The following is a 20,918-nucleotide window of genomic DNA, read 5'->3' as shown; positions in this document are numbered from 1 at the left end:
CCGGCACAGAGATACCCACTCACCCCGGGGCATTAGGGGATAACGATCCCACTCCCGGCACAGAGATACCCACTAACCCTGGGGCATTAGGGGATAATGATCCCACTCCAGGCACAGAGATACCCACTCACCCCGTCATTAGGGGATAATGATCCCACTCCCGGCACAGAGATACCCACTAACCCTGGGGCATTAGGGGATAATGATCCCACTCCCGGCACAGAGATACCCACTCACCCCATCATTAGGGGATAATGATCCCACTCCCGGCACAGAGATACCCACTAACCCTGGGGCATTAGGGGATAATGATCCCACTCCTGGCACAGAGATACCCACTCACCCCGTCATTAGGGGATAATGATCCCACTCCCGGCAGAGAGATCCCGACTCACCCCATGCTATTATGGTGTTAATACTACCTTTTAGAGTAAAGAGGAATTAGGTTTTGGAAAAACAGGACTGGATCATTATCACCCTTATAACACGTGGTTAAATTACAATCAGATTTGGGTCCAACTTAGTAAAGCCATAATCAGGTGTTCTGAAAACTTGCAAGAGCAGTTCGAATTGCCTTTGCCACCCCATTTACTTCTTGCTCTTCTTTACTGTCTTCTTCATCGGACTCACTCGGCTGCTCCAGGTCTTCCTCAGCTGCAACCTCCAGCCAGTGTTCCTCAAAGGGGTCTCCACGGTGCTCACATATGTTGTGCAAGGTGCAACAAGCTGTAATCAGGGTGGGCAAAAGGCACAGGTCAAAGTCGTTGCTCTTTAGAAGGCAGCACCAGCGACCCTTTAGGCGCTCAAACGCCATGTCTATTACACCCAGCGCAGAAGAAAACTGCCTGTTCAACTCTCCGCACTCTCGACCCGTTTCCTCAGTAAACGGAGTCATCAACCATGGGAGCAGCGGGTAAGATCGTGGTCCCAGTAAGTGTATGGGCACCTCCAACCCCTTCACATTCCTGGTGGAGCTTGGGAAGAGAGTGCCCCTATTAGCCATCTTATATAGCTCGGAGGACACCAGAACCTGTGAATCGGACAGGTTTCCAGGGCAGTCAATGTTCAGGTCCCAGAAGCAAAGATCAGCATTTACCACGGCCTGAACAACTACCGAATGCCATCCTTTGTTGTTGAAATATTGACCAGATTTCTCAGCTGGGGTTTGTATGGCTACATGCAAAGTGCCCACTACCCCTGCTAGCTGCGGCAACCCGTGTTGTTCCTCAAACCCCCTCAGTGTGTCCTGCAGCGTGTTTCCACATGGAACACGGATAAACCTGGGAGTAAAAACAGAAATGATGGCCTCGCAGACATCACGGACAATCATGACGATGGCTGAGCGAGAAACACCAAAGATATTTTCATTGGTTCGATATGGAGAAGAAGAGCCCAAACGCCAAAGTGTTATTGCCAGTCTCACCTCTAGCGGCATGGTCTGACCCGCATCAGGAACAGTTTTCTGCATAGCAGGGCGCAGCTGATCACACAAATAATCGAATGTGGACTTTGTCATCCGGAAACTTTCTATCCAATCAAAATTAGAGAAAGCTTTTTCGATGACCGTATCCCACACCACAGAAGAATGCTCTCTGCTAGGACTCTGATGGTCAAAACTTTGGCACGGCCGGCATAACCCTGGTGTTGGAACGTCCATATCCGTTAGCTGCCGTGCCATCCACAGAACAGCAAAGCGCAGCTTGTCCTGCGACCTGGCATGGCGAAACAGGAGCATGCGTCTGCGTCTCTGCTGCTCCCGGAGTCGCCGCTTCTGCTTCAGACGAATGTAGTAGAGCGTGCAGAGACTGATAACCCCGGTGCAGAGATCAGGGACAGATTTCTGGGCTTCTTCCACTGCACCATCATTTATATTATTATTATTATTAATATTATTGGCCGTCCCTTCATCGCCGTTGCTTCTCCATTGGCTGTGTCTCAGGTGAGAGGGCCTGGTAGGCTGACAGTTATAGGCCTTGTGATTGGATCCATTGTGTATATTGCCCGTCCCTTCATCGCTGTTGCTTCTCCATTGGCTGTGTCTCAGGTGAGAGGGCCTGGTAGGCTGACAGTTATAGGCCTTGTGATTGGATCCATTGTGTATATTGCCCCTGGGAGGTTCCTGCATGTTCCCACGACTAATGTGTTTGATACGTACAGACCTGTGCAGAATATGTTAGTCAGTAATATCAATGTCTTTCCTTAAATGCCTCATTCCTCCTCAGAGACTTCTCCAGGGATGTTGCTCCCAGGGGCCAGGCTATATATAATAATGCGCTGCACTCCCAGGGGCCAGGCTATATATAATAATGCGCTGCACTCCCAGGGGCCAGGCTATATATAATAATGCGCTGCACTCCCAGGGGCCAGGCTATATATAATAATGCGCTGCACTCCCAGGGGCCAGGCTATATATAATAATGCGCTGCACCCCCAGGGGCCAGGCTATATATAATAATGCGCTGCACTCCCAGGGGCCAGGCTATATAATAATGCGCTGCACTCCCAGGGGCCAGGGCTATATATAATAATGCGCTGCACTCCCAGGGGCCAGGCTATATATAATAATGCGCTGCACTCCCAGGGGCCAGGCTATATATAATAATGCGCTGCACTCCCCAGGGGCCAGGCTATATATAATAATGCGCTGCACTCCCAGGGGCCAGGCTATATATAATAATGCGCTGCACTCCAGGGGCCAGGCTATATATAATAATGCGCTGCACTCCCAGGGGCCAGGCTATATATAATAATGCGCTGCACTCCCAGGGGCCAGGCTATATATAATAATGCGCTGCACTCCAGGGGCCAGGCTATATAATAATAATGCGCTGCACTCCCAGGGGCCAGGCTATATATAATAATGCGCTGCACTCCCAGGGGCCAGGCTATATATAATAATGCGCTGCACTCCCAGGGGCCAGGCTATATAATGGCTCCCAGGGCCAGGCTATATAATAATGCGCTGCACTCCCAGGGGCCAGGCTATATATAATAATGCGCTGCACTGCACTCCCAGGGGCCAGGCTATATATAATAATGCGCTGCACTCCCAGGGGCCAGGCTATATATAATAATGCGCTGCACTCCCAGGGGCCAGGCTATATATAATAATGCGCTGCACTCCCAGGGGCCAGGCTATATATAATAATGCGCTGCACCCCCAGGGGCCAGGCTATATATAATAATGCGCTGCACCCCAGGGGCCAGGCTATATATAATAATGCGCTGCACTCCCAGGGGCCAGGCTATATATAATAATGCGCTGCACTCCCAGGGCCAGGCTATATATATAATGCGCTGCACTCCCAGGGGCCAGGCTATATATAATAATGCGCTGCACTCCCAGGGGCCAGGCTATATATAATAATGCGCTGCACTCCCAGGGGCCATGCTATATATAATAATGCGCTGCACTCCCAGGGGCCCAGGCTATATATAATAATGCGCTGCACTCCCAGGGGCCAGGCTATATATAATAATGCGCTGCACTCCCAGGGGCCAGGCTATATATAATAATGCGCTGCACTCCCAGGGGTCAGGCTATATATAATAATGCGCTGCACTCCCAGGGGCCAGGCTATATAATAATGCGCTGCACTCCCAGGGGCCAGGCTATATATAATAATGCGCTGCACTCCCAGGGGCCAGGCTATATATAATAATGCGCTGCACTCCCAGGGGCCAGGCTATATATAATAACGCGCTGCACTCCCAGGGGCCAGGCTATATATAATAATGCGCTGCACTCCCAGGGGCCAGGCTATATATAATAATGCGCTGCACTCCCAGGGGCCAGGCTATATATAATAATGCGCTGCACTCCCAGGGGCCAGGCTATATATAATAATGCGCTGCACTCCCAGGGGCCAGGCTATATATAATAATGCGCTGCACTCCCAGGGGCCAGGCTATATATAATAATGCGCTGCACTCCCAGGGGCCAGGCTATATATAATAATGCGCTGCACTCCCAGGGGCCAGGCTATATATAATAATGCGCTGCACTCCAGGGGCCAGGCTATATATAATAATGCGCTGCACTCCCAGGGGCCAGGCTATATATAATAATGCGCTGCACTCCCAGGGGCCAGGCTATATATAATAATGCGCTGCACTCCCAGGGGCCAGGCTATATATAATAATGCGCTGCACTCCCAGGGGCCAGGCTATATATAATAATGCGCTGCACTCCCAGGGGCCAGGCTATATATAATAATGCGCTGCACTCCCAGGGGCCAGGCTATATATAATAATGCGCTGCACTCCCAGGGGCCAGGCTATATATAATAATGCGCTGCACCCCCCAGGGGCCAGGCTATATATAATAATGCGCTGCACTCCCAGGGGCCATGCTATATATAATAATGCGCTGCACTCCCAGGGGCCAGGCTATATATAATAATGCGCTGCACTCCCAGGGGCCAGGCTATATATAATAATGCGCTGCACTCCCAGGGGCCAGGCTATATATAATAATGCGCTGCACTCCCAGGGGCCATGCTATATATAATAATGCGCTGCACTCCCAGGGGCCATGCTATATATAATAATGCGCTGCACTCCCAGGGGCCAGGCTATATATAATAATGCGCTGCACTCCCAGGGGCCAGGCTATATATAATAATGCGCTGCACTCCCAGGGGTCAGGCTATATATAATAATGCGCTGCACTCCCAGGGGCCAGGCTATATATAATAATGCGCTGCACTCCCAGGGGCCAGGCTATATATAATAATGCGCTGCACTCCCAGGGGTCAGGCTATATATAATAATGCGCTGCACTCCCAGGGGCCAGGCTATATATAATAACGCGCTGCACTCCCAGGGGCCAGGCTATATATAATAATGCGCTGCACTCCCAGGGGCCAGGCTATATATAATAATGCGCTGCACTCCCAGGGGCCAGGCTATATATAATAATGCGCTGCACTCCCAGGGGCCAGGCTATATATAATAATGCGCTGCACTCCCCAGGCTATAATGCGCTGCACTCCCAGGGGTCAGGCTATATATAATAATGCGCTGCACCCCCAGGGGCCAGGCTATATATAATAATGCGCTGCACTCCCAGGGGCCATGCTATATATAATAATGCGCTGCACTCCCAGGGGCCAGGCTATATATAATAATGCGCTGCACTCCCAGGGGCCAGGCTATATATAATAATGCGCTGCACTCCCAGGGCCAGGCTATATATAATAATGCGCTGCACTCCAGGGGCCAGGCTATATATAATAATGCGCTGCACTCCCAGGGGCCAGGCTATATATAATAATGCGCTGCACTCCCAGGGGCCAGGCTATATATAATAATGCGCTGCACCCCCAGGGGCCAGGCTATATATAATAATGCGCTGCACTCCCAGGGGCCAGGCTATATATAATAATGCGCTGCACTCCCAGGGGCCAGGCTATATATAATAATGCGCTGCACTCCCAGGGGCCAGGCTATATATAATAATGCGCTGCACTCCCAGGGGCCAGGCTATATATAATAATGCGCTGCACCCCCAGGGGCCAGGCTATATATAATAATGCGCTGCACTCCCAGGGGCCAGGCTATATATAATAATGCGCTGCACTCCCAGGGGCCAGGCTATATATAATAATGCGCTGCACTCCCAGGGGCCAGGCTATATATAATAATGCGCTGCACTCCCAGGGGCCAGGCTATATATAATAATGCGCTGCACTCCCAGGGGCCAGGCTATATATAATAATGCGCTGCACTCCCAGGGGAAGTTATATTACTGTTCCTTTATATAAGGCAGAATGTAGACGCTAGTGAGGCCTGGGATCACACAGGGGCTTCCCGCCATTTCTGGGCCGCAGGGGCTTGTGGGTAAAATGGCGGATAAGAAGCCCCTAACCCACGTAACGTTGCACACTCGGCCCTACCCCAGTCAGACAGAGATACAGCGGCCCACACGGACCCACACCGACCCACACGGACCCACACGCTTTACCTAATTGAGTCCTGCTCGTTACGGTGACAGCTCAGCGCTGAGGGAGAGCTTCCCCGCCCCAACCAAGATGGCCGCCCGGCATGAAATCTCGCGAGAAGCCGGTAACCCACCCGGAAGTGACCGTTGCACCGGGTTATTCCTTCAATCATGGAGACGGCGAGAGGCTTGCTGGTGCCGGGAATCTTACCGGAGCGCTGCTTCGATGAGTTCTTCCTCAGATTTAACTTGTTAGATGGTGAGTCACCAGATATGTACCCCCCCCCCCATATTACTTCTTGGTTCCTTCCCACTTACCCACAATCCCCCAGTCCTGTTACAGTCAGTACAGCAGTTACCCACAATTCCTCAGTTCCAGCTTAGTCAATAGGGCCAGTTACCCACAATCCCCCAGTCCTGCTTCACTGAGTAGGGCCAGTTACCCACAATCCCCCAGTTCTGCTTCACTGAGTAGGGCCAGTTACCCACAATCCCCCAGTTCTGCTTCACTGAGTAGGGCCAGTTACCCACAATCCCCCAGTTCTGCTTCACTGAGTAGGGCCAGTTACCCACAATCCCCCAGTTCTGCTTCACTGAGTAGGGCCAGTTACCCACAATCCCCCAGTTTGGTATGGCCAATAGTGTTGGTTACCCACAATTCCATGTGAGTGCCCTTGTGTAGGGCAGGTACCAGTGGGGTCAGAGTGCAGCTCTGGTACTGGGTAACAAGGGGGCAATAGTAGGTCTGATAACCTGACAACGGTGCTAAATGTTACAGTTATGGGGATTTCCAGCACCTTTCCTGTATAGGGGCCCGGCCCTGCCCATACTCTGCTGTGCCATGTAAGGGATAATGTACCCCCTACTGTAACTGATAAGGATATTAGCAGTCACTGAGGGGTTCTGTGCCCCCCATATAAAGGCACAAGGCTGCAGGCTGAGTTATACAGGGAACTCTGAGTATCACTCATGTATTATAAGGGATAATGTACCCCCTACTGTAAATGATAAGGATATTAGCAGTCACTGAGGGGTTCTGTGCCCCCCATATAAAGGCACAAGGCTGCAGGCTGAGTTATACAGGGAACTCTGAGTATCACTCATGTATTATAAGGGATAATGTACCCCCTACTGTAAATGATAAGGATATTAGCAGTCACTCAGGGGTTCTGTGCCCCCCATATAAAGGCACAAGGCTGCAGGCTGAGTTATACAGGGAACTCTGAGTATCACTCATGTATTATAAGGGATAATGTACCCCCTACTGTAAATGATAAGGATATTAGCAGTCACTGAGGGGTTCTGTGCCCCCCATATAAAGGCACAAGGCTGCAGGCTGAGTTATACAGGGAACTCTGAGTATCACTCATGTATTATAAGGGATAATGTACCCCCTACTGTAAATGATAAGGATATTAGCAGTCACTGAGGGGTTCTGTGCCCCCCATATAAAGGCACAAGGCTGCAGGCTGAGTTATACAGGGAACTCTGAGTATCACTCATGTATTATAAGGGATAATGTACCCCCTACTGTAAATGATAAGGATATTAGCAGTCACTCAGGGGTTCTGTGCCCCCCATATAAAGGCACAAGGCTGCAGGCTGAGTTATACAGGGAACTCTGAGTATCACTCATGTATTATAAGGGATAATGTACCCCCTACTGTAAATGATAAGGATATTAGCAGTCACTGAGGGGTTCTGTGCCCCCCCATATAAAGGCACAAGGCTGCAGGCTGAGTTATACAGGGAACTCTGAGTATCACTCATGTATTATAAGGGATAATGTACCCCCTACTGTAAATGATAAGGATATTAGCAGTCACTGAGGGGTTCTGTGCCCCCCATATAAAGGCACAAGGCTGCAGGCTGAGTTATACAGGGAACTGTGAGTATCACTCATGTATTATAAGGGATACTGTACCCCCTACTGTAAATGATAAGGATATTAGCAGTCACTGAGGGGTTCTGTGCCCCCCATATAAAGGCACAAGGCTGCAGGCTGAGTTATACAGGGAACTCTGAGTATCACTCATGTATTATAAGGGATAATGTACCCCCTACTGTAACTGATAAGGATATTAGCAGTCACTGAGGGGTTCTGTGCCCCCCATATAAAGGCACAAGGCTGCAGGCTGAGTTATACAGGGAACTCTGAGTATCACTCATGTATTATAAGGGATAATGTACCCCCTACTGTAAATGATAAGGATATTAGCAGTCACTGAGGGGTTCTGTGCCCCCCATATAAAGGCACAAGGCTGCAGGCTGAGTTATACAGGGAACTCTGAGTATCACTCATGTATTATAAGGGATACTGTACCCCCTACTGTAAATGATAAGGATACTGTGATGCCCTGCCAGTGCCTGGGGGTTGTACTATGCTTATCTCATACTGACAACTGGCCGTGCATCTTATCGTATCTGTGCATTCAGCCTATAGATTCTCCCCCCCCCCCCCCCCCCAGGGGTGCTGCCTGTTCCTTATCTGGGAGCAGCAGGAGGCCTATTGATTGCAGGAGCCATTGTATCACTGTTGGTACATAGGGGGGGGCTATTACTTCCTGGTATCAGCCCCTCTTTAAAGGGGAAGTACATGGATTTATGCAGAATTACTAATAAATGGGAGGGTAATGGGGGTAGATACAGAGGTGAAAGTCTGGCTGTTGCCCCCCAAGCCCACAATACCACAACTCCCACCAGATGTGTGTCAGGCCACGCCTCCTGCGCATTGGCTCCTGGGTAGGAAAGGCCCATCAGTTCTTGTGTTTCAGGGGCCCCACAATGAATGGAGGGTGGGCATTATTGCACAATGTACAGGGGAGGGGGGCAGAAAAATAAATCAAGGGATTCTCTGTGTATAATGGGGGGGTCTCAGTGGCAGCTACTGACCCCTTACTGCGCCCCCTGGCACCTTCCTTTCCTGCCATATTGTAATAAACTGCCCCGTGCCAGATGCCCCCATGCCCAGCTGCCACTCCCCCGATTCCCATGATTCCCCATTTTGTCTCTCTCCCCCGATTCCCATGATTCCCCATTTTGTCTCTCCCCCGATTCCCATGATTCCCCATTTTGTCTCTCTCCCCCGATTCCCATGATTCCCCATTTTGTCTCTCTCTCCCCCGATTCCCATGATTCCCCATTTTGTCTCTCTCTCCCCCGATTCCCATGATTCCCCATTTTGTCTCTCTCCCCCGATTCCCCATTTTGTCTCTCTCTCCCCCGATTCCCATGATTCCCCATTTTGTCTCTCTCTCCCCCGATTCCCATGATTCCCCATTTTGTCTCTCTCCCCCGATTCCCATGATTCCCCATTTTGTCTCTCCCCCGATTCCCATGATTCCCCATTTTGTCTCTCTCCCCCGATTCCCATGATTCCCCATTTTGTCTCTCTCTCCCCCGATTCCCATGATTCCCCATTTTGTCTCTCTCCCCCGATTCCCCATTTTGTCTCTCTCTCCCCCGATTCCCATGATTCCCCATTTTGTCTCTCTCCCCCGATTCCCATGATTCCCCATTTTGTCTCTCCCCCGATTCCCATGATTCCCCATTTTGTCTCTCTCCCCCGATTCCCATGATTCCCCATTTTGTCTCTCTCTCCCGATTCCCATGATTCCCCATTTTGTCTCTCTCCCCCGATTCCCATGATTCCCCATTTTGTCTCTCTCCCCCGATTCCCATGATTCCCCATTTTGTCTCTCTCCCCCGATTCCCATGATTCCCCATTTTGTCTCTCTCTCCCCCGATTCCCCATTTTGTCTCTCTCTCCCGATTCCCATGATTCCCCATTTTGTCTCTCTCCCCCGATTCCCATGATTCCCCATTTTGTCTCTCTCCCCCGATTCCCATGATTCCCCATTTTGTCTCTCTCCCCCGATTCCCCATTTTGTCTCTCTCTCCCGATTCCCCATTTTGTCTCTCTCTCCCGATTCCCCATTTTGTCTCTCTCTCCCGATTCCCCATTTTGTCTCTCTCTCCCGATTCCCATGATTCCCCATTTTGTCTCTCTCCCCCCGATTCCATGATTCCCCATTTTGTCTCTCTCCCCCGATTCCCATGATTCCCCATTTTGTCTCTCTCCCCTGATTCCCATGATTCCCCATTTTGTCTCTCTCTCCCCCCGATTCCCATGATTCCCCATTTTGTCTCTCTCCCCGATTCCCATGATTCCCCATTTTGTCTCTCTCTCCCGATTCCCATGATTCCCCATTTTGTCTCTCTCCCCCGATTCCCATGATTCCCCATTTTGTCTCTCTCCCCTGATTCCCATGATTCCCCATTTTGTCTCTCTCTCCCCCGATTCCCATGATTCCCCATTTTGTCTCTCTCCCCCGATTCCCATGATTCCCCATTTTGTCTCTCTCTCCCGATTCCCATGATTCCCCATTTTGTCTCTCTCTCCCGATTCCCCATTTTGTCTCTCTCTCCCGATTCCCATGATTCCCCATTTTGTCTCTCTCCCCCGATTCCCATGATTCCCCATTTTGTCTCTCTCTCCCGATTCCCCATTTTGTCTCTCTCTCCCGATTCCCATGATTCCCCATTTTGTCTCTCTCCCCCGATTCCCATGATTCCCCATTTTGTCTCTCTCTCCCGATTCCCATGATTCCCCATTTTGTCTCTCTCTCCCGATTCCCATGATTCCCCATTTTGTCTCTCTCTCCCCCGATTCCCATGATTCCCCATTTTGTCTCTCCCCCGATTCCCATGATTCCCCATTTTGTCTCTCTCTCCCCCGATTCCCATGATTCCCCATTTTGTCTCTCTCTCCCCCGATTCCCATGATTCCCCATTTTGTCTCTCTCCCCCGATTCCCCATTTTGTCTCTCTCTCCCGATTCCCCATTTTGTCTCTCTCTCCCGATTCCCATGATTCCCCATTTTGTCTCTCTCCCCCGATTCCCATGATTCCCCATTTTATCTCTCTCCCCCGATTCCCATGATTCCCCATTTTGTCTCTCTCTCCCGATTCCCCATTTTGTCTCTCTCCCCTGATTCCCATGATTCCCCATTTTGTCTCTCTCTCCCCCGATTCCCATGATTCCCCATTTTGTCTCTCTCTCCCGATTCCCATGATTCCCCATTTTGTCTCTCTCCCCCGATTCCCATGATTCCCCATTTTGTCTCTCCCCCGATTCCCATGATTCCCCATTTTGTCTCTCTCCCCCGATTCCCATGATTCCCCATTTTGTCTCTCTCCCCCGATTCCCATGATTCCCCATTTTGTCTCTCCCCCGATTCCCATGATTCCCCATTTTGTCTCTCTCCCCCGATTCCCATGATTCCCCATTTTGTCTCTCTCCCCCGATTCCCATGATTCCCCATTTTGTCTCTCTCTCCCCCGATTCCCATGATTCCCCATTTTTTCTCTCTCTCCCGATTCCCATGATTCCCCATTTTGTCTCTCTCCCCCAATTCCCATGATTCCCCATTTTGTCTCTCTCCCCCGATTCCCATGATTCCCCATTTTGTCTCTCTCCCCCGATTCCCATGATTCCCCATTTTGTCTCTCTCTCCCCCGATTCCCATGATTCCCCATTTTGTCTCTCTCTCCCGATTCCCATGATTCCCCATTTTGTGTCTCTCTCCCCCGATTCCCATGATTCCCCATTTTGTCTCTCTCTCCCGATTCCCATGATTCCCCATTTTGTCTCTCTCTCCCGATTCCCATGATTCCCCATTTTGTCTCTCTCTCCCCCGATTCCCATGATTCCCCATTTTGTCTCTCTCTCCCCCGATTCCCATGATTCCCCATTTTGTCTCTCTCTCCCGATTCCCATGATTCCCCATTTTGTCTCTCTCTCCCGCGATTCCCCATTTTGTCTCTCTCTCCCGATTCCCATGATTCCCCATTTTGTCTCTCTCCCCCCCGATTCCCATGATTCCCCATTTTGTCTCTCTCCCCCGATTCCCATGATTCCCCATTTTGTCTCTCTCTCCCCCGATTCCCATGATTCCCCATTTTGTCTCTCTCTCCCCCGATTCCCATGATTCCCCATTTTGTCTCTCTCTCCCCCGATTCCCCATTTTGTCTCTCTCTCCCGATTCCCATGATTCCCCATTTTGTCTCTCTCTCTCCCGATTCCCATGATTCCCCATTTTGTCTCTCTCTCCCCCGATTCCCATGATTCCCCATTTTGTCTCTCTCTCCCCCGATTCCCATGATTCCCCATTTTGTCTCTCTCTCCCCCGATTCCCATGATTCCCCATTTTGTCTCTCTCTCCCCCGATTCCCATGATTCCCCATTTTGTCTCTCTCTCCCGATTCCCATGATTCCCCATTTTGTCTCTCTCTCCCGATTCCCATGATTCCCCATTTTGTCTCTCTCCCCGATTCCCATGATTCCCCATTTTGTCTCTCTCCCCCGATTCCCATGATTCCCCATTTTGTCTCTCTCCCCCGATTCCCATGATTCCCCATTTTGTCTCTCTCTCCCGATTCCCATGATTCCCCATTTTGTCTCTCTCTCCCCCGATTCCCCATTTTGTCTCTCTCTCCCGATTCCCATGATTCCCCATTTTGTCTCTCTCTCCCCCGATTCCCATGATTCCCCATTTTGTCTCTCTCTCCCGATTCCCATGATTCCCCATTTTGTCTCTCTCCCCCGATTCCCCATTTTGTCTCTCTCTCCCGATTCCCATGATTCCCCATTTTGTCTCTCTCTCCCGATTCCCATGATTCCCCATTCCCATGATTCCCCATTTTGTCTCTCTCTCCCCCGATTCCCATGATTCCCCATTTTGTCTCTCTCTCCCCCGATTCCCCATTTTGTCTCTCTCTCCCGATTCCCATGATTCCCCATTTTGTCTCTCTCTCCCCCGATTCCCATGATTCCCCATTTTGTCTCTCTCTCCCCGATTCCCATGATTCCCCATTTTGTCTCTCTCTCCCCGATTCCCATGATTCCCCATTTTGTCTCTCTCTCCCCCGATTCCCATGATTCCCCATTTTGTCTCTCTCTCCCCCGATTCCCATGATTCCCCATTTTGTCTCTCTCTCCCGATTCCCATGATTCCCCATTTTGTCTCTCTCTCCCGATTCCCATGATTCCCCATTTTGTCTCTCTCTCCCGATTCCCATGATTCCCCATTTTGTCTCTCTCTCCCCCGATTCCCCATTTTGTCTCTCTCTCCCCCGATTCCCATGATTCCCCATTTTGTCTCTCTCTCCCCCGATTCCCATGATTCCCCATTTTGTCTCTCTCTCCCCCGATTCCCATGATTCCCCATTTTGTCTCTCTCTCCCCTGATTCCCATGATTCCCCATTTTGTCTCTCTCTCCCGATTCCCATGATTCCCCATTTTGTCTCTCTCTCCCGATTCCCATGATTCCCCATTTTGTCTCTCTCTCCCCCGATTCCCCATTTTGTCTCTCTCTCCCCCGATTCCCATGATTCCCCATTTTGTCTCTCTCTCCCCCGATTCCCATGATTCCCCATTTTGTCTCTCTCTCCCCCGATTCCCATGATTCCCCATTTTGTCTCTCTCTCCCCCAGTTCCGTGCCTGAAGGTGGCGCTCAGCAAGGCGCTAGGGTTTGGGATTATTGGCGGATCTATGATGGGTAAGTACCCGTGGGGCTCACTAACTAAAGGTTCCTCATGTAACATTTACAGGTGCATTGTGAAACCTAGGCCAGTTTGTACTAGCCACACTGGCCACTACCCCTACAGTAATGTCCACTCCACTTTACCATGGGAAAGAGAGCAGCCCAGGAGCAGGAAGTACAGAGAATCAGAGCTCTGTACCTGGGTAAGTACTGGGGGGAGATTGGATTCACTTACCCAGGGGGAGGTTCCTGCCTGACCATGGGAAAGAGAGCAGCCCAGGAGCAGGAAGTACAGAGAATCAGAGCTCTGTACCTGGGTAAGTACTGGGGGAGATTGGATTCACTTACCCAGGGGGAGGTTCCTGCCTGACCATGGGAAAGAGAGCAGCCCAGGAGCAGGAAGTACAGAGAATCAGAGCTCTGTACCTGGGTAAGTACTGGGGGGAGATTGGATTCACTTACCCGGGGGGGGGGGGTTCCTGCCTGACCATGGGAAAGAGAGCAGCCCAGGAGCAGGAAGTACAGAGAATCAGAGCTCTGTACCTGGGTAAGTACTGGGGGGAGATTCACTTACACAGGGGGAGGTTCCTGCCTGACCATGGGAAAGAGAGCAGCCCAGGAGCAGGAAGTACAGAGAATCAGAACTCTGTACCTGGGTAAGTACTGGGGGGAGATTGGATTCACTTACCCAGGGGGAGGTTCCTGTCTGACCATGGGAAAGAGAGCAGCCCAGGGTATGTGGATAGGTAAGTATTTGGAGGGGGGGTTAGCAAGATTCATTTTTTAAGTTTAAGATCAGTGAGAGTTTAAATAGTAATGAAATTTGCCCTGGGTTGGGCAGCTGTGGTACTTACTGTACTGGGTGGGTTTATATGGGGGCTTAGGCTACTGTTGGCTGATCCTACCCTTTGGTCACTCCCCCCAGTCAAGATCCCACAGATAGTGAAGATAATCCGGGCCGGTACCGCCGAGGGCCTCAGTTTCAAGTCCATTCTGCTGGAGCTGCTGGCGCTGTCGGGCACCATGGTGTACAGCATTACGCACGGGTTTCCTTTCAGGTAAGGCACTGAGCCTCTGGTTTTGCCCCGGGGCCGGGGGTATAACTGGCATGGCAGGGTTTCATTCTCTCCCCGTACTGATGTGTGGGTGGGGGGCACTGTGCCATGTTGTCTGTTGCTTAGCATAGTGTACGTGACCCTCCCCGGCCCCGGGGCCACTGTATATCTCAGCACCATGGCCTCTTGTCCCCTGTGTGCCCGGCTCATAGGCCACTCTGTGTCTTCCAGCTCCTGGGGGGAAGTCCTGTTCCTCATGTTACAGACTCTCACAATCGGATTCCTTATCCAGCACCTGGGGGGCAGCACGTCTACGGGTAATGGCACAGCTTTAACCCCAGTCTCCCCTGCCTCCCTCCCCTCTGGCCTCTGCCTCCCTCCCCTCTGGCCTCTGCCTCCCTCCCCTCTGGCCTCTCCCCTTGCCTGCCTCTCCCTCTGGCCACTCCCCCTCCCTCCCTCCCTCCCCTCTGGCCTCTTCCCCTCCCCTCTGGCCTCGCCCCCTGCCTCCCTTCCCTCTGGCCTCTCCCTCTGGCCTCTGCCTCCCTCCCCTCTGGCCTCTGCCTCCCTCCCCTCTGGCCTCTCCCCCTGCCTCCCTCCCCTCTGGCCACTCCCCCTGCCTCCCTTCCCTCTGGCCTCTCCCCCTGCCTCCCTCCCCTCTGGCCTCGCCCCCTGCCTCCCTCCCCTCTGGCCTCGCCCCCTGCCTCCCTTCCCTCTGGCCTCTCCCCCTGCCTCCCTTCCCTCTGGCCTCTGCCTCCCTCCCCTCTGGCCTCTGCCTCCCTCCCCTCTGGCCTCTCCCCCTGCCGCCACTCCCCCTGCCTCCCTCCCCTCTGGCCTCTCCCCCTGCCTCCCTCCCCTCTGGCCTCTCCCCCTGCCTCCCTCCCCTCTGGCCTCTCCCCCTGCCTCCCTTCCCTCTGGCCTCTCCCCCTGCCTCCCTCCCCTCTGGCCACTCCCCTCTGGCCACTCCCCCTGCCTCCCTCCCCTCTGGTCTCTCCCCCTGCCTCCCTCCCCTCTGGCCACTCCCCCTGCCTCCCTCCCCTCTGGCCTCTCCCCCTGCCTCCCTCCCCTCTGGTCTCTCCCCCTGCCTCCCTCCCCTCTGGTCTCTCCCCCTGCCTCCCTCCCTCTGGCCACTCCCCCTGCCTCCCTTCCCTCTGGCCTCTCCCCCTGCCTCCCTTCCCTCTGGCCTCTCCCCCTGCCTCCCTCCCCTCTGGTCTCTCCCCCTGCCTCCCTCCCCTCTGGCCTCTCCCCCTGCCTCCCTCCCCTCTGGTCTCTCCCCCTGCCTCCCTCCCCTCTGGCCACTCCCCCTGCCTCCCTTCCCTCTGGCCACTCCCCCTGCCTCCCTCCCCTCTGGCCACTCCCCCTGCCTCCCTCCCCTCTGGCCTCTCCCCCTGCCTCCCTCCCCTCTGGTCTCTCCCCCTGCCTCCCTCCCCTCTGGCCTCTCCCCTGCCTCCCTCCCCTCTGGCCTCTCCCCCTGCCTCCCTCCCCTCTGGTCTCTCCCCCTGCCTCCCTCCCCTCTGGCCACTCCCCCTGCCTCCCTTCCCTCTGGCCTCTCCCCCTGCCTCCCTTCCCTCTGGCCTCTCCCCCTGCCTCCCTTCCCTCTGGCCTCTCCCCCTGCCGCCTCCTTGCCACTCTGCCCCCTTTCTACTGTTTTTAACCCTTAGTCCCACCTGTTCTGTACTCTGACTGCTGTTTTTACCCCATTCCAGGTATATTGTTCCTCGGGGGGTTTTTCTCGCTGCTTGCCGTTTGCCTGTCTCCTGTAATTCCCATGGCTATGATTACGGCTATGCAGGCCACTAATGTACCCGCCGTCGTTATTAGCAGAGTAAGTATCCCCTTTTGTTTGCCCAGTGGGGGGCGGAGCCTGTCGCCGTGGGACCCTACAGACCCCCATGTCCTAATAAGAAGTTTCCTTTGTTCCACAGTTAATACAGGCAAGTACAAACTATAGGAACGGCCATACTGGGCAGCTCTCTGCAGTCACCATGGGGCTCCTGTTTCTCGGCTCCCTCGCACGGATATTTACCTGCACGCAGGTAGGTGTGGGGGGGGGCGTGGGTGGGTAGGTGTGCCTGGTGTGGGGGGGGTAGGTGTAGGTGTGGCGGGCCGCGGGCGGGAGGTATGGCTGGTGTAGGTGTGTGGGGGGGCGTGGGTGCAGGTGGGTAGGTGTGGCTGGTGTGGGGGGGTAGGTGCAGGTGGGTAGGTGTGGTGGTGGGGAGGTATGGCTGGTGTAGGTGTGTGGGGGGCGTGGGTGCGGGTGGGTAGGTGTGCCTGGTGTGGGGGGGGGGGGTAGGTGCAGGTGGGTAGGTGTGGCGGGCGGGAGGTATGGCTGGTGTAGGTGTGTGGGGGGGGGGGGGGTAGGTGCAGGTGGGTAGGTGTGGCTGGTGGGGGGGAGGTGTGGCTGGTGTAGGTGTGTGGGGGGGTAGGTGCAGGTGGGTAGGTGTGGCTGGTGGGGGGGAGGTATGGCTGGTGTAGGTGTGTGGGGGGGGGGTAGGTGCAGGTGTGTAGGTGTGTGGGGGGGGTAGGTGTGGCTGGTGGGGGGGAGGTATGGCTGGTGTAGGTGTGGGGGGGGGGTAGGTGCAGGTGGGTAGGTGTGGCTGGTGGGGGGGAGGTATGGCTGGTGTAGGTGTGTGTGGGGGGGGGGGGTAGGTGCAGGTGGGTAGGTGTGGCTGGTGGGGGGTCGGTATGGCTGGTGTAGGTGTGTGGGGGGGGGGGGGGTAGGTGCAGGTGGGTAGGTGTGGCTGGTGGGGGGTCGGTATGGCTGGTGTAGGTGTGGGGGGGGGGGGTAGGTGCAGGTGGGTAGGTATGGGCTGGTGTAGGTGTGTGGGGGGGGTAGGTGCAGGTGGGTAGGTGTGGCTGGTGGGGGGGAGGTATGGCTGGTGTAGGTGTGTGGGGGGGGTAGGTGCAGGTGGGTAGGTGTGGCTGGTGGGGTGCAGGTATGGCTGGTGTAGGTGTGTGTGGGGGGGGGGTAGGTGCAGGTGGGTAGGTGTGGCTGGTGGGGGGGAGGTATGTCTGGTGTAGGTGTGTGGGGGGGGGGTAGGTGCAGGTGGGTAGGTGTGGCTGGTGGGGGAGAGGTATGGCTGGTGTAGGTGTGGGGGGGGGGGGTAGGTGCAGGTGGGTAGGTGTGGCTGGTGGGGGGGAGGTATGGCTGGTGTAGGTGTGGGGGGGGGGTAGGTGTGGCTGGTGGGTAGGTGTGGCTGGTGGGGGGGAGGTATGGCTGGTGTAGGTGTGTGGGGGGGGGTAGGTGCAGGTGGGTAGGTGTGGCTGGTGGGGGGAGGTATGGCTGGTGTAGGTGTGGGGGGGGTAGGTGCAGGTGGGTAGGTGTGGCTGGTGGGGGGGGGAGGTATGGCTGGTGTAGGTGTGTGGGGGGGGGGGGTAGGTGCAGGTGGGTAGGTGTGGCTGGTGGGGGGGAGGTATGGCTGGTGTAGGTGTGGGGGGGGTAGGTGCAGGTGGGTAGGTGTGGCTGGTGGGTAGGTGTGGCTGGTGGGGGGGAGGTATGGCTGGTGGGGGGAGGTATGGCTGGTGTAGGTGTGTGGGGGGGGTAGGTGCAGGTGGGTAGGTGTGGCTGGTGGGGGGGAGGTATGGCTGGTGTAGGTGTGTGGGGGGGGTAGGTGCAGGTGGGTAGGTGTGGCTGGTGGGGTGGAGGTATGGCTGGTGTAGGTGTGTGGGGGGGGGGGGGGTAGGTGCAGGTGGGTAGGTGTGGCTGGTGGGGGGGAGGTATGGCTGGTGTAGGTGTGGGGGGGGGGTAGGTGCAGGTGGGTAGGTGTGGCTGGTGGGGGGAGGTATGGCTGGTGTAGGTGTGGGGGGGGTAGGTGTGGCTGGTGGGTAGGTGTGGCTGGTGGGTAGGTGTGGCTGGTGGGGGGGAGGTATGGCTGGTGTAGGTGTGTGGGGGGGGGTAGGTGCAGGTGGGTAGGTGTGGCTGGTGGGGGGGGAGGTATGGCTGGTGTAGGTGTGTGGGGGGGGGGGTAGGTGCAGGTGGGTAGGTGTGGCTGGTGGGGGGGAGGTATGGCTGGTGTAGGTGTGGGGGGGGGTAGGTGCAGGTGGGTAGGTGTGGCTGGTGGGTAGGTGTGGCTGGTGGGGGGGAGGTATGGCTGGTGTAGGTGTGTGGGGGGGGTAGGTGCAGGTGGGTAGGTGTGGCTGGTGGGGGGGAGGTATGGGCTGGTGTAGGTGTGTGGGGGGGGGTAGGTGCAGGTGGGTAGGTGTGGCTGGTGGGGGGGAGGTATGGCTGGTGTAGGTGTGGGGGGGGGTAGGTGCAGGTGGGTAGGTGTGGCTGGTGGGGGGAGGTATGGCTGGTGTAGGTGTGGGGGGGTAGGTGGCAGGTGGGTAGGTGTGGCTGGTGGGGGGGAGGTCTGACTGGTGGGGGGAAGTGTGGTTGAGTAGGTGTGGGGGGGTAGGTGCAGGTGGCTGGATTGGCTCCTCTGGGCTTCCTTCCCATCTGACCCCCATGTTGTTGTATAGGAGACCAACGACTCGCTCATGTTAGTCACGTACGTGGTATCGTCTGCGTGCAATGGGCTCATCGTGGGGCAGTTGCTGTATTACTGGGACGCCCGGCCGGCGGGGAAGCACAAACAGCAGCAGCAAAAGAAGAAGAAAAAGAACTGAGGGGGAATAACTGCCCCCCCCCAATGGCAAATCCACGGCCTTCTCATTCCGTCCTCCTGGGCCTTGGTTCTGGGATCGGTCCGGCACCACAGAAACATCATTAGTTCTACATGTAATTAGTAAAGATTTTTAAATTTTCTGGTTTCCGGTTTCTCTTGCTCCCTGTCAGTGCCCGACTCTCCCCTAGGCACCCCCGACTCTCCCCTAGGCACCCCCGACTCTCCCCTAGGCACCCCCGACTCTCCCCTAGGCACCCCCGACTCTCCCCTAGGCACCCCCGACTCTCCCCTAGGCACCCCCGACTCTCCCCTAGGCACCCCCGACTCTCCCTAGGCACCCCGACTCTCCCCTAGGCACCCCCGACTCTCCCCTAGGCACCCCCGACTCTCCCCTAGGCACCCCGGCCTCTCCCCTAGGCACCCCGACTCTCCCCTAGGCACCCCCGACTCTCCCCTAGGCACCCCTGGCCTCTCCCCTAGGCACCCCCGACTCTCCCCTAGGCACCCCCGACTCTCCCCTAGGCACCCCTGGCCTCTCCCCTAGGCACCCCTGGCCTCTCCCCTAGGCACCCCTGGCCTCTCCCCTAGGCACCCCTGGCCTCTCCCCTAGGCACCCCTGGCCTCTCCCCTAGGCACCCCGACTCTCCCACCCTGTCCCTGACCCTCACTCACACTATGGAGTTGCCATTGGTCCCAGAGGGGAAGGACCCCCATTGGAGTCACTGCCTCATCCCTCTGTGCCTCTTCCCCGCCCCACATATTTATCCCTGTAGGATGCTCCTCCCACTGTTGGCTCCACGTGTAGTTGCTAAGCCCCGCCTCCTCCCCATAAGATGGTGCTGGCCACACCCCATTTGCTGTTCCACCAGGGAATCATCTCTCCAGCAATGGAGACCTGGAGAACCTGTGGTTTCGGCGCATTAGTCTCTATGCAGTAGGGACCCTGGGTCCTTCATGAAAGATTTGGGCGAATTCTGAACCGAAACCTAATTTACACATACAAATCAGGCTACAAAGGTGCCAAAGAGAACTACGTGCTATGGAGTCGGATGTGGTTGAGCCAGGAACGTAGATGCAGCGGAATCCTGAACCTAATCCCGGGCTCTGCGCGTCCCTACTAACCTGTAATCCCGCCGCACAAACGCCATACAGCTCCATTTCCCAAAAGCCCTAGTAACGATCGGCACATTCCCCGGTGACTTATCGGCACATTCCCCGGTGACTTATCGGCACATTCCCCGGTGACTTATCGGCACATTCCCCGGTGACTTATCGGCACATTCCCCGGTGACTTATCGGCACATTCCCCGGTGACTTATCGGCACATTCCCCAGTAACGATCGGCACATTCCCCGGTGACTTATCGGCACATTCCCCAGTAACGATCTGCACATTCCCGGTGACTTATCGGCACATTCCCCAGTAACGATCGGCACATTCCCCGGTGACTTATCGGCACATTCCCCGGTGACTTATCGGCACATTCCCCGGTGACTTATCGGCACATTCCCCGGTGACTTATCGGCACATTCCCCGGTGACTTATCGGCACATTCCCCGGTGACTTATCGGCACATTCCCCGGTGACGATGGGCACATTCCCCGGTGACGATGGGCACATTCCCCGGTGACGATGGGCACATTCCCCGGTGACGATGGGCACATTCCCCGGTGACGATGGGCACATTCCCCGGTGACGATGGGCACATTCCCGGTGACGATGGGCACATTCCCCGGTGACGATGGGCACATTCCCCGGTGACGATGGGCACATTC

The 20,918-nt window shown here is 55.0% G+C and overlaps 2 protein-coding genes across 3 annotated transcripts; one reads left to right on the top strand and one right to left on the bottom strand.

The window, feature by feature from the left end:
• Nucleotides 1–302: 302 nt before the first annotated feature.
• Nucleotides 303–6,140, bottom strand: LOC101733137 (protein ANTAGONIST OF LIKE HETEROCHROMATIN PROTEIN 1-like). Of its 2 annotated transcripts, XM_031899639.1 has the most exons (3): nt 5,966–6,140; nt 2,102–2,159; nt 303–1,996 (listed from the first exon to the last, which is right to left on the bottom strand). In XM_031899639.1, exons 1-3 carry the CDS (start codon nt 6,112–6,114, stop codon nt 536–538), a joined length of 1,668 nt encoding a protein of 555 aa, XP_031755499.1. In that variant the 5' UTR covers nt 6,115–6,140; the 3' UTR covers nt 303–535. The 2 variants fall into 2 exon arrangements, with proteins under 2 accessions (XP_031755499.1, XP_004920283.2); XM_004920226.4 differs by having other exon boundaries at nt 303–2,159.
• On the top strand, nt 6,089–19,281 carry mpdu1 (mannose-P-dolichol utilization defect 1). The gene is made up of 7 exons (NM_001016186.2): nt 6,089–6,200; nt 13,437–13,502; nt 14,413–14,545; nt 14,774–14,859; nt 16,246–16,364; nt 16,465–16,575; nt 18,998–19,281. Exons 1-7 carry the CDS (start codon nt 6,113–6,115, stop codon nt 19,142–19,144), a joined length of 750 nt encoding a protein of 249 aa, NP_001016186.1. The 5' UTR covers nt 6,089–6,112; the 3' UTR covers nt 19,145–19,281.
• The last annotated feature ends 1,637 nt before the right edge of the window (nt 19,282–20,918 follow it).

Source organism: Xenopus tropicalis, chromosome 3 (assembly GCF_000004195.4).
Source record: "Xenopus tropicalis strain Nigerian chromosome 3, UCB_Xtro_10.0, whole genome shotgun sequence".
Lineage (NCBI taxonomy): Eukaryota > Metazoa > Chordata > Amphibia > Anura > Pipidae > Xenopus > Xenopus tropicalis.
This window is presented reverse-complemented; position numbering and strand designations above follow the sequence as displayed.

Excerpts from the sequence above, each read along its gene's own strand:
- mpdu1 (NM_001016186.2), top strand. The coding sequence starts at position 6,113 with ATGGAGACGGCGAGAGGCTTGCTGGTGCCGGGAATCTTACCGGAGCGC. Across the intron at positions 13,503-14,412 it reads TATTGGCGGATCTATGATGG|TCAAGATCCCACAGATAGTG; the intron begins GTAAGTACCCGT and ends CACTCCCCCCAG. Across the intron at positions 14,860-16,245 it reads GGGGGGCAGCACGTCTACGG|GTATATTGTTCCTCGGGGGG; the intron begins GTAATGGCACAG and ends ACCCCATTCCAG.
- LOC101733137 (XM_004920226.4), bottom strand. The coding sequence starts at position 6,114 with ATGATTGAAGGAATAACCCGGTGCAACGGTCACTTCCGGGTGGGTTAC. Across the intron at positions 2,160-5,965 it reads AACGAGCAGGACTCAATTAG|GTCTGTACGTATCAAACACA; the intron begins GTAAAGCGTGTG and ends TATTCTGCACAG.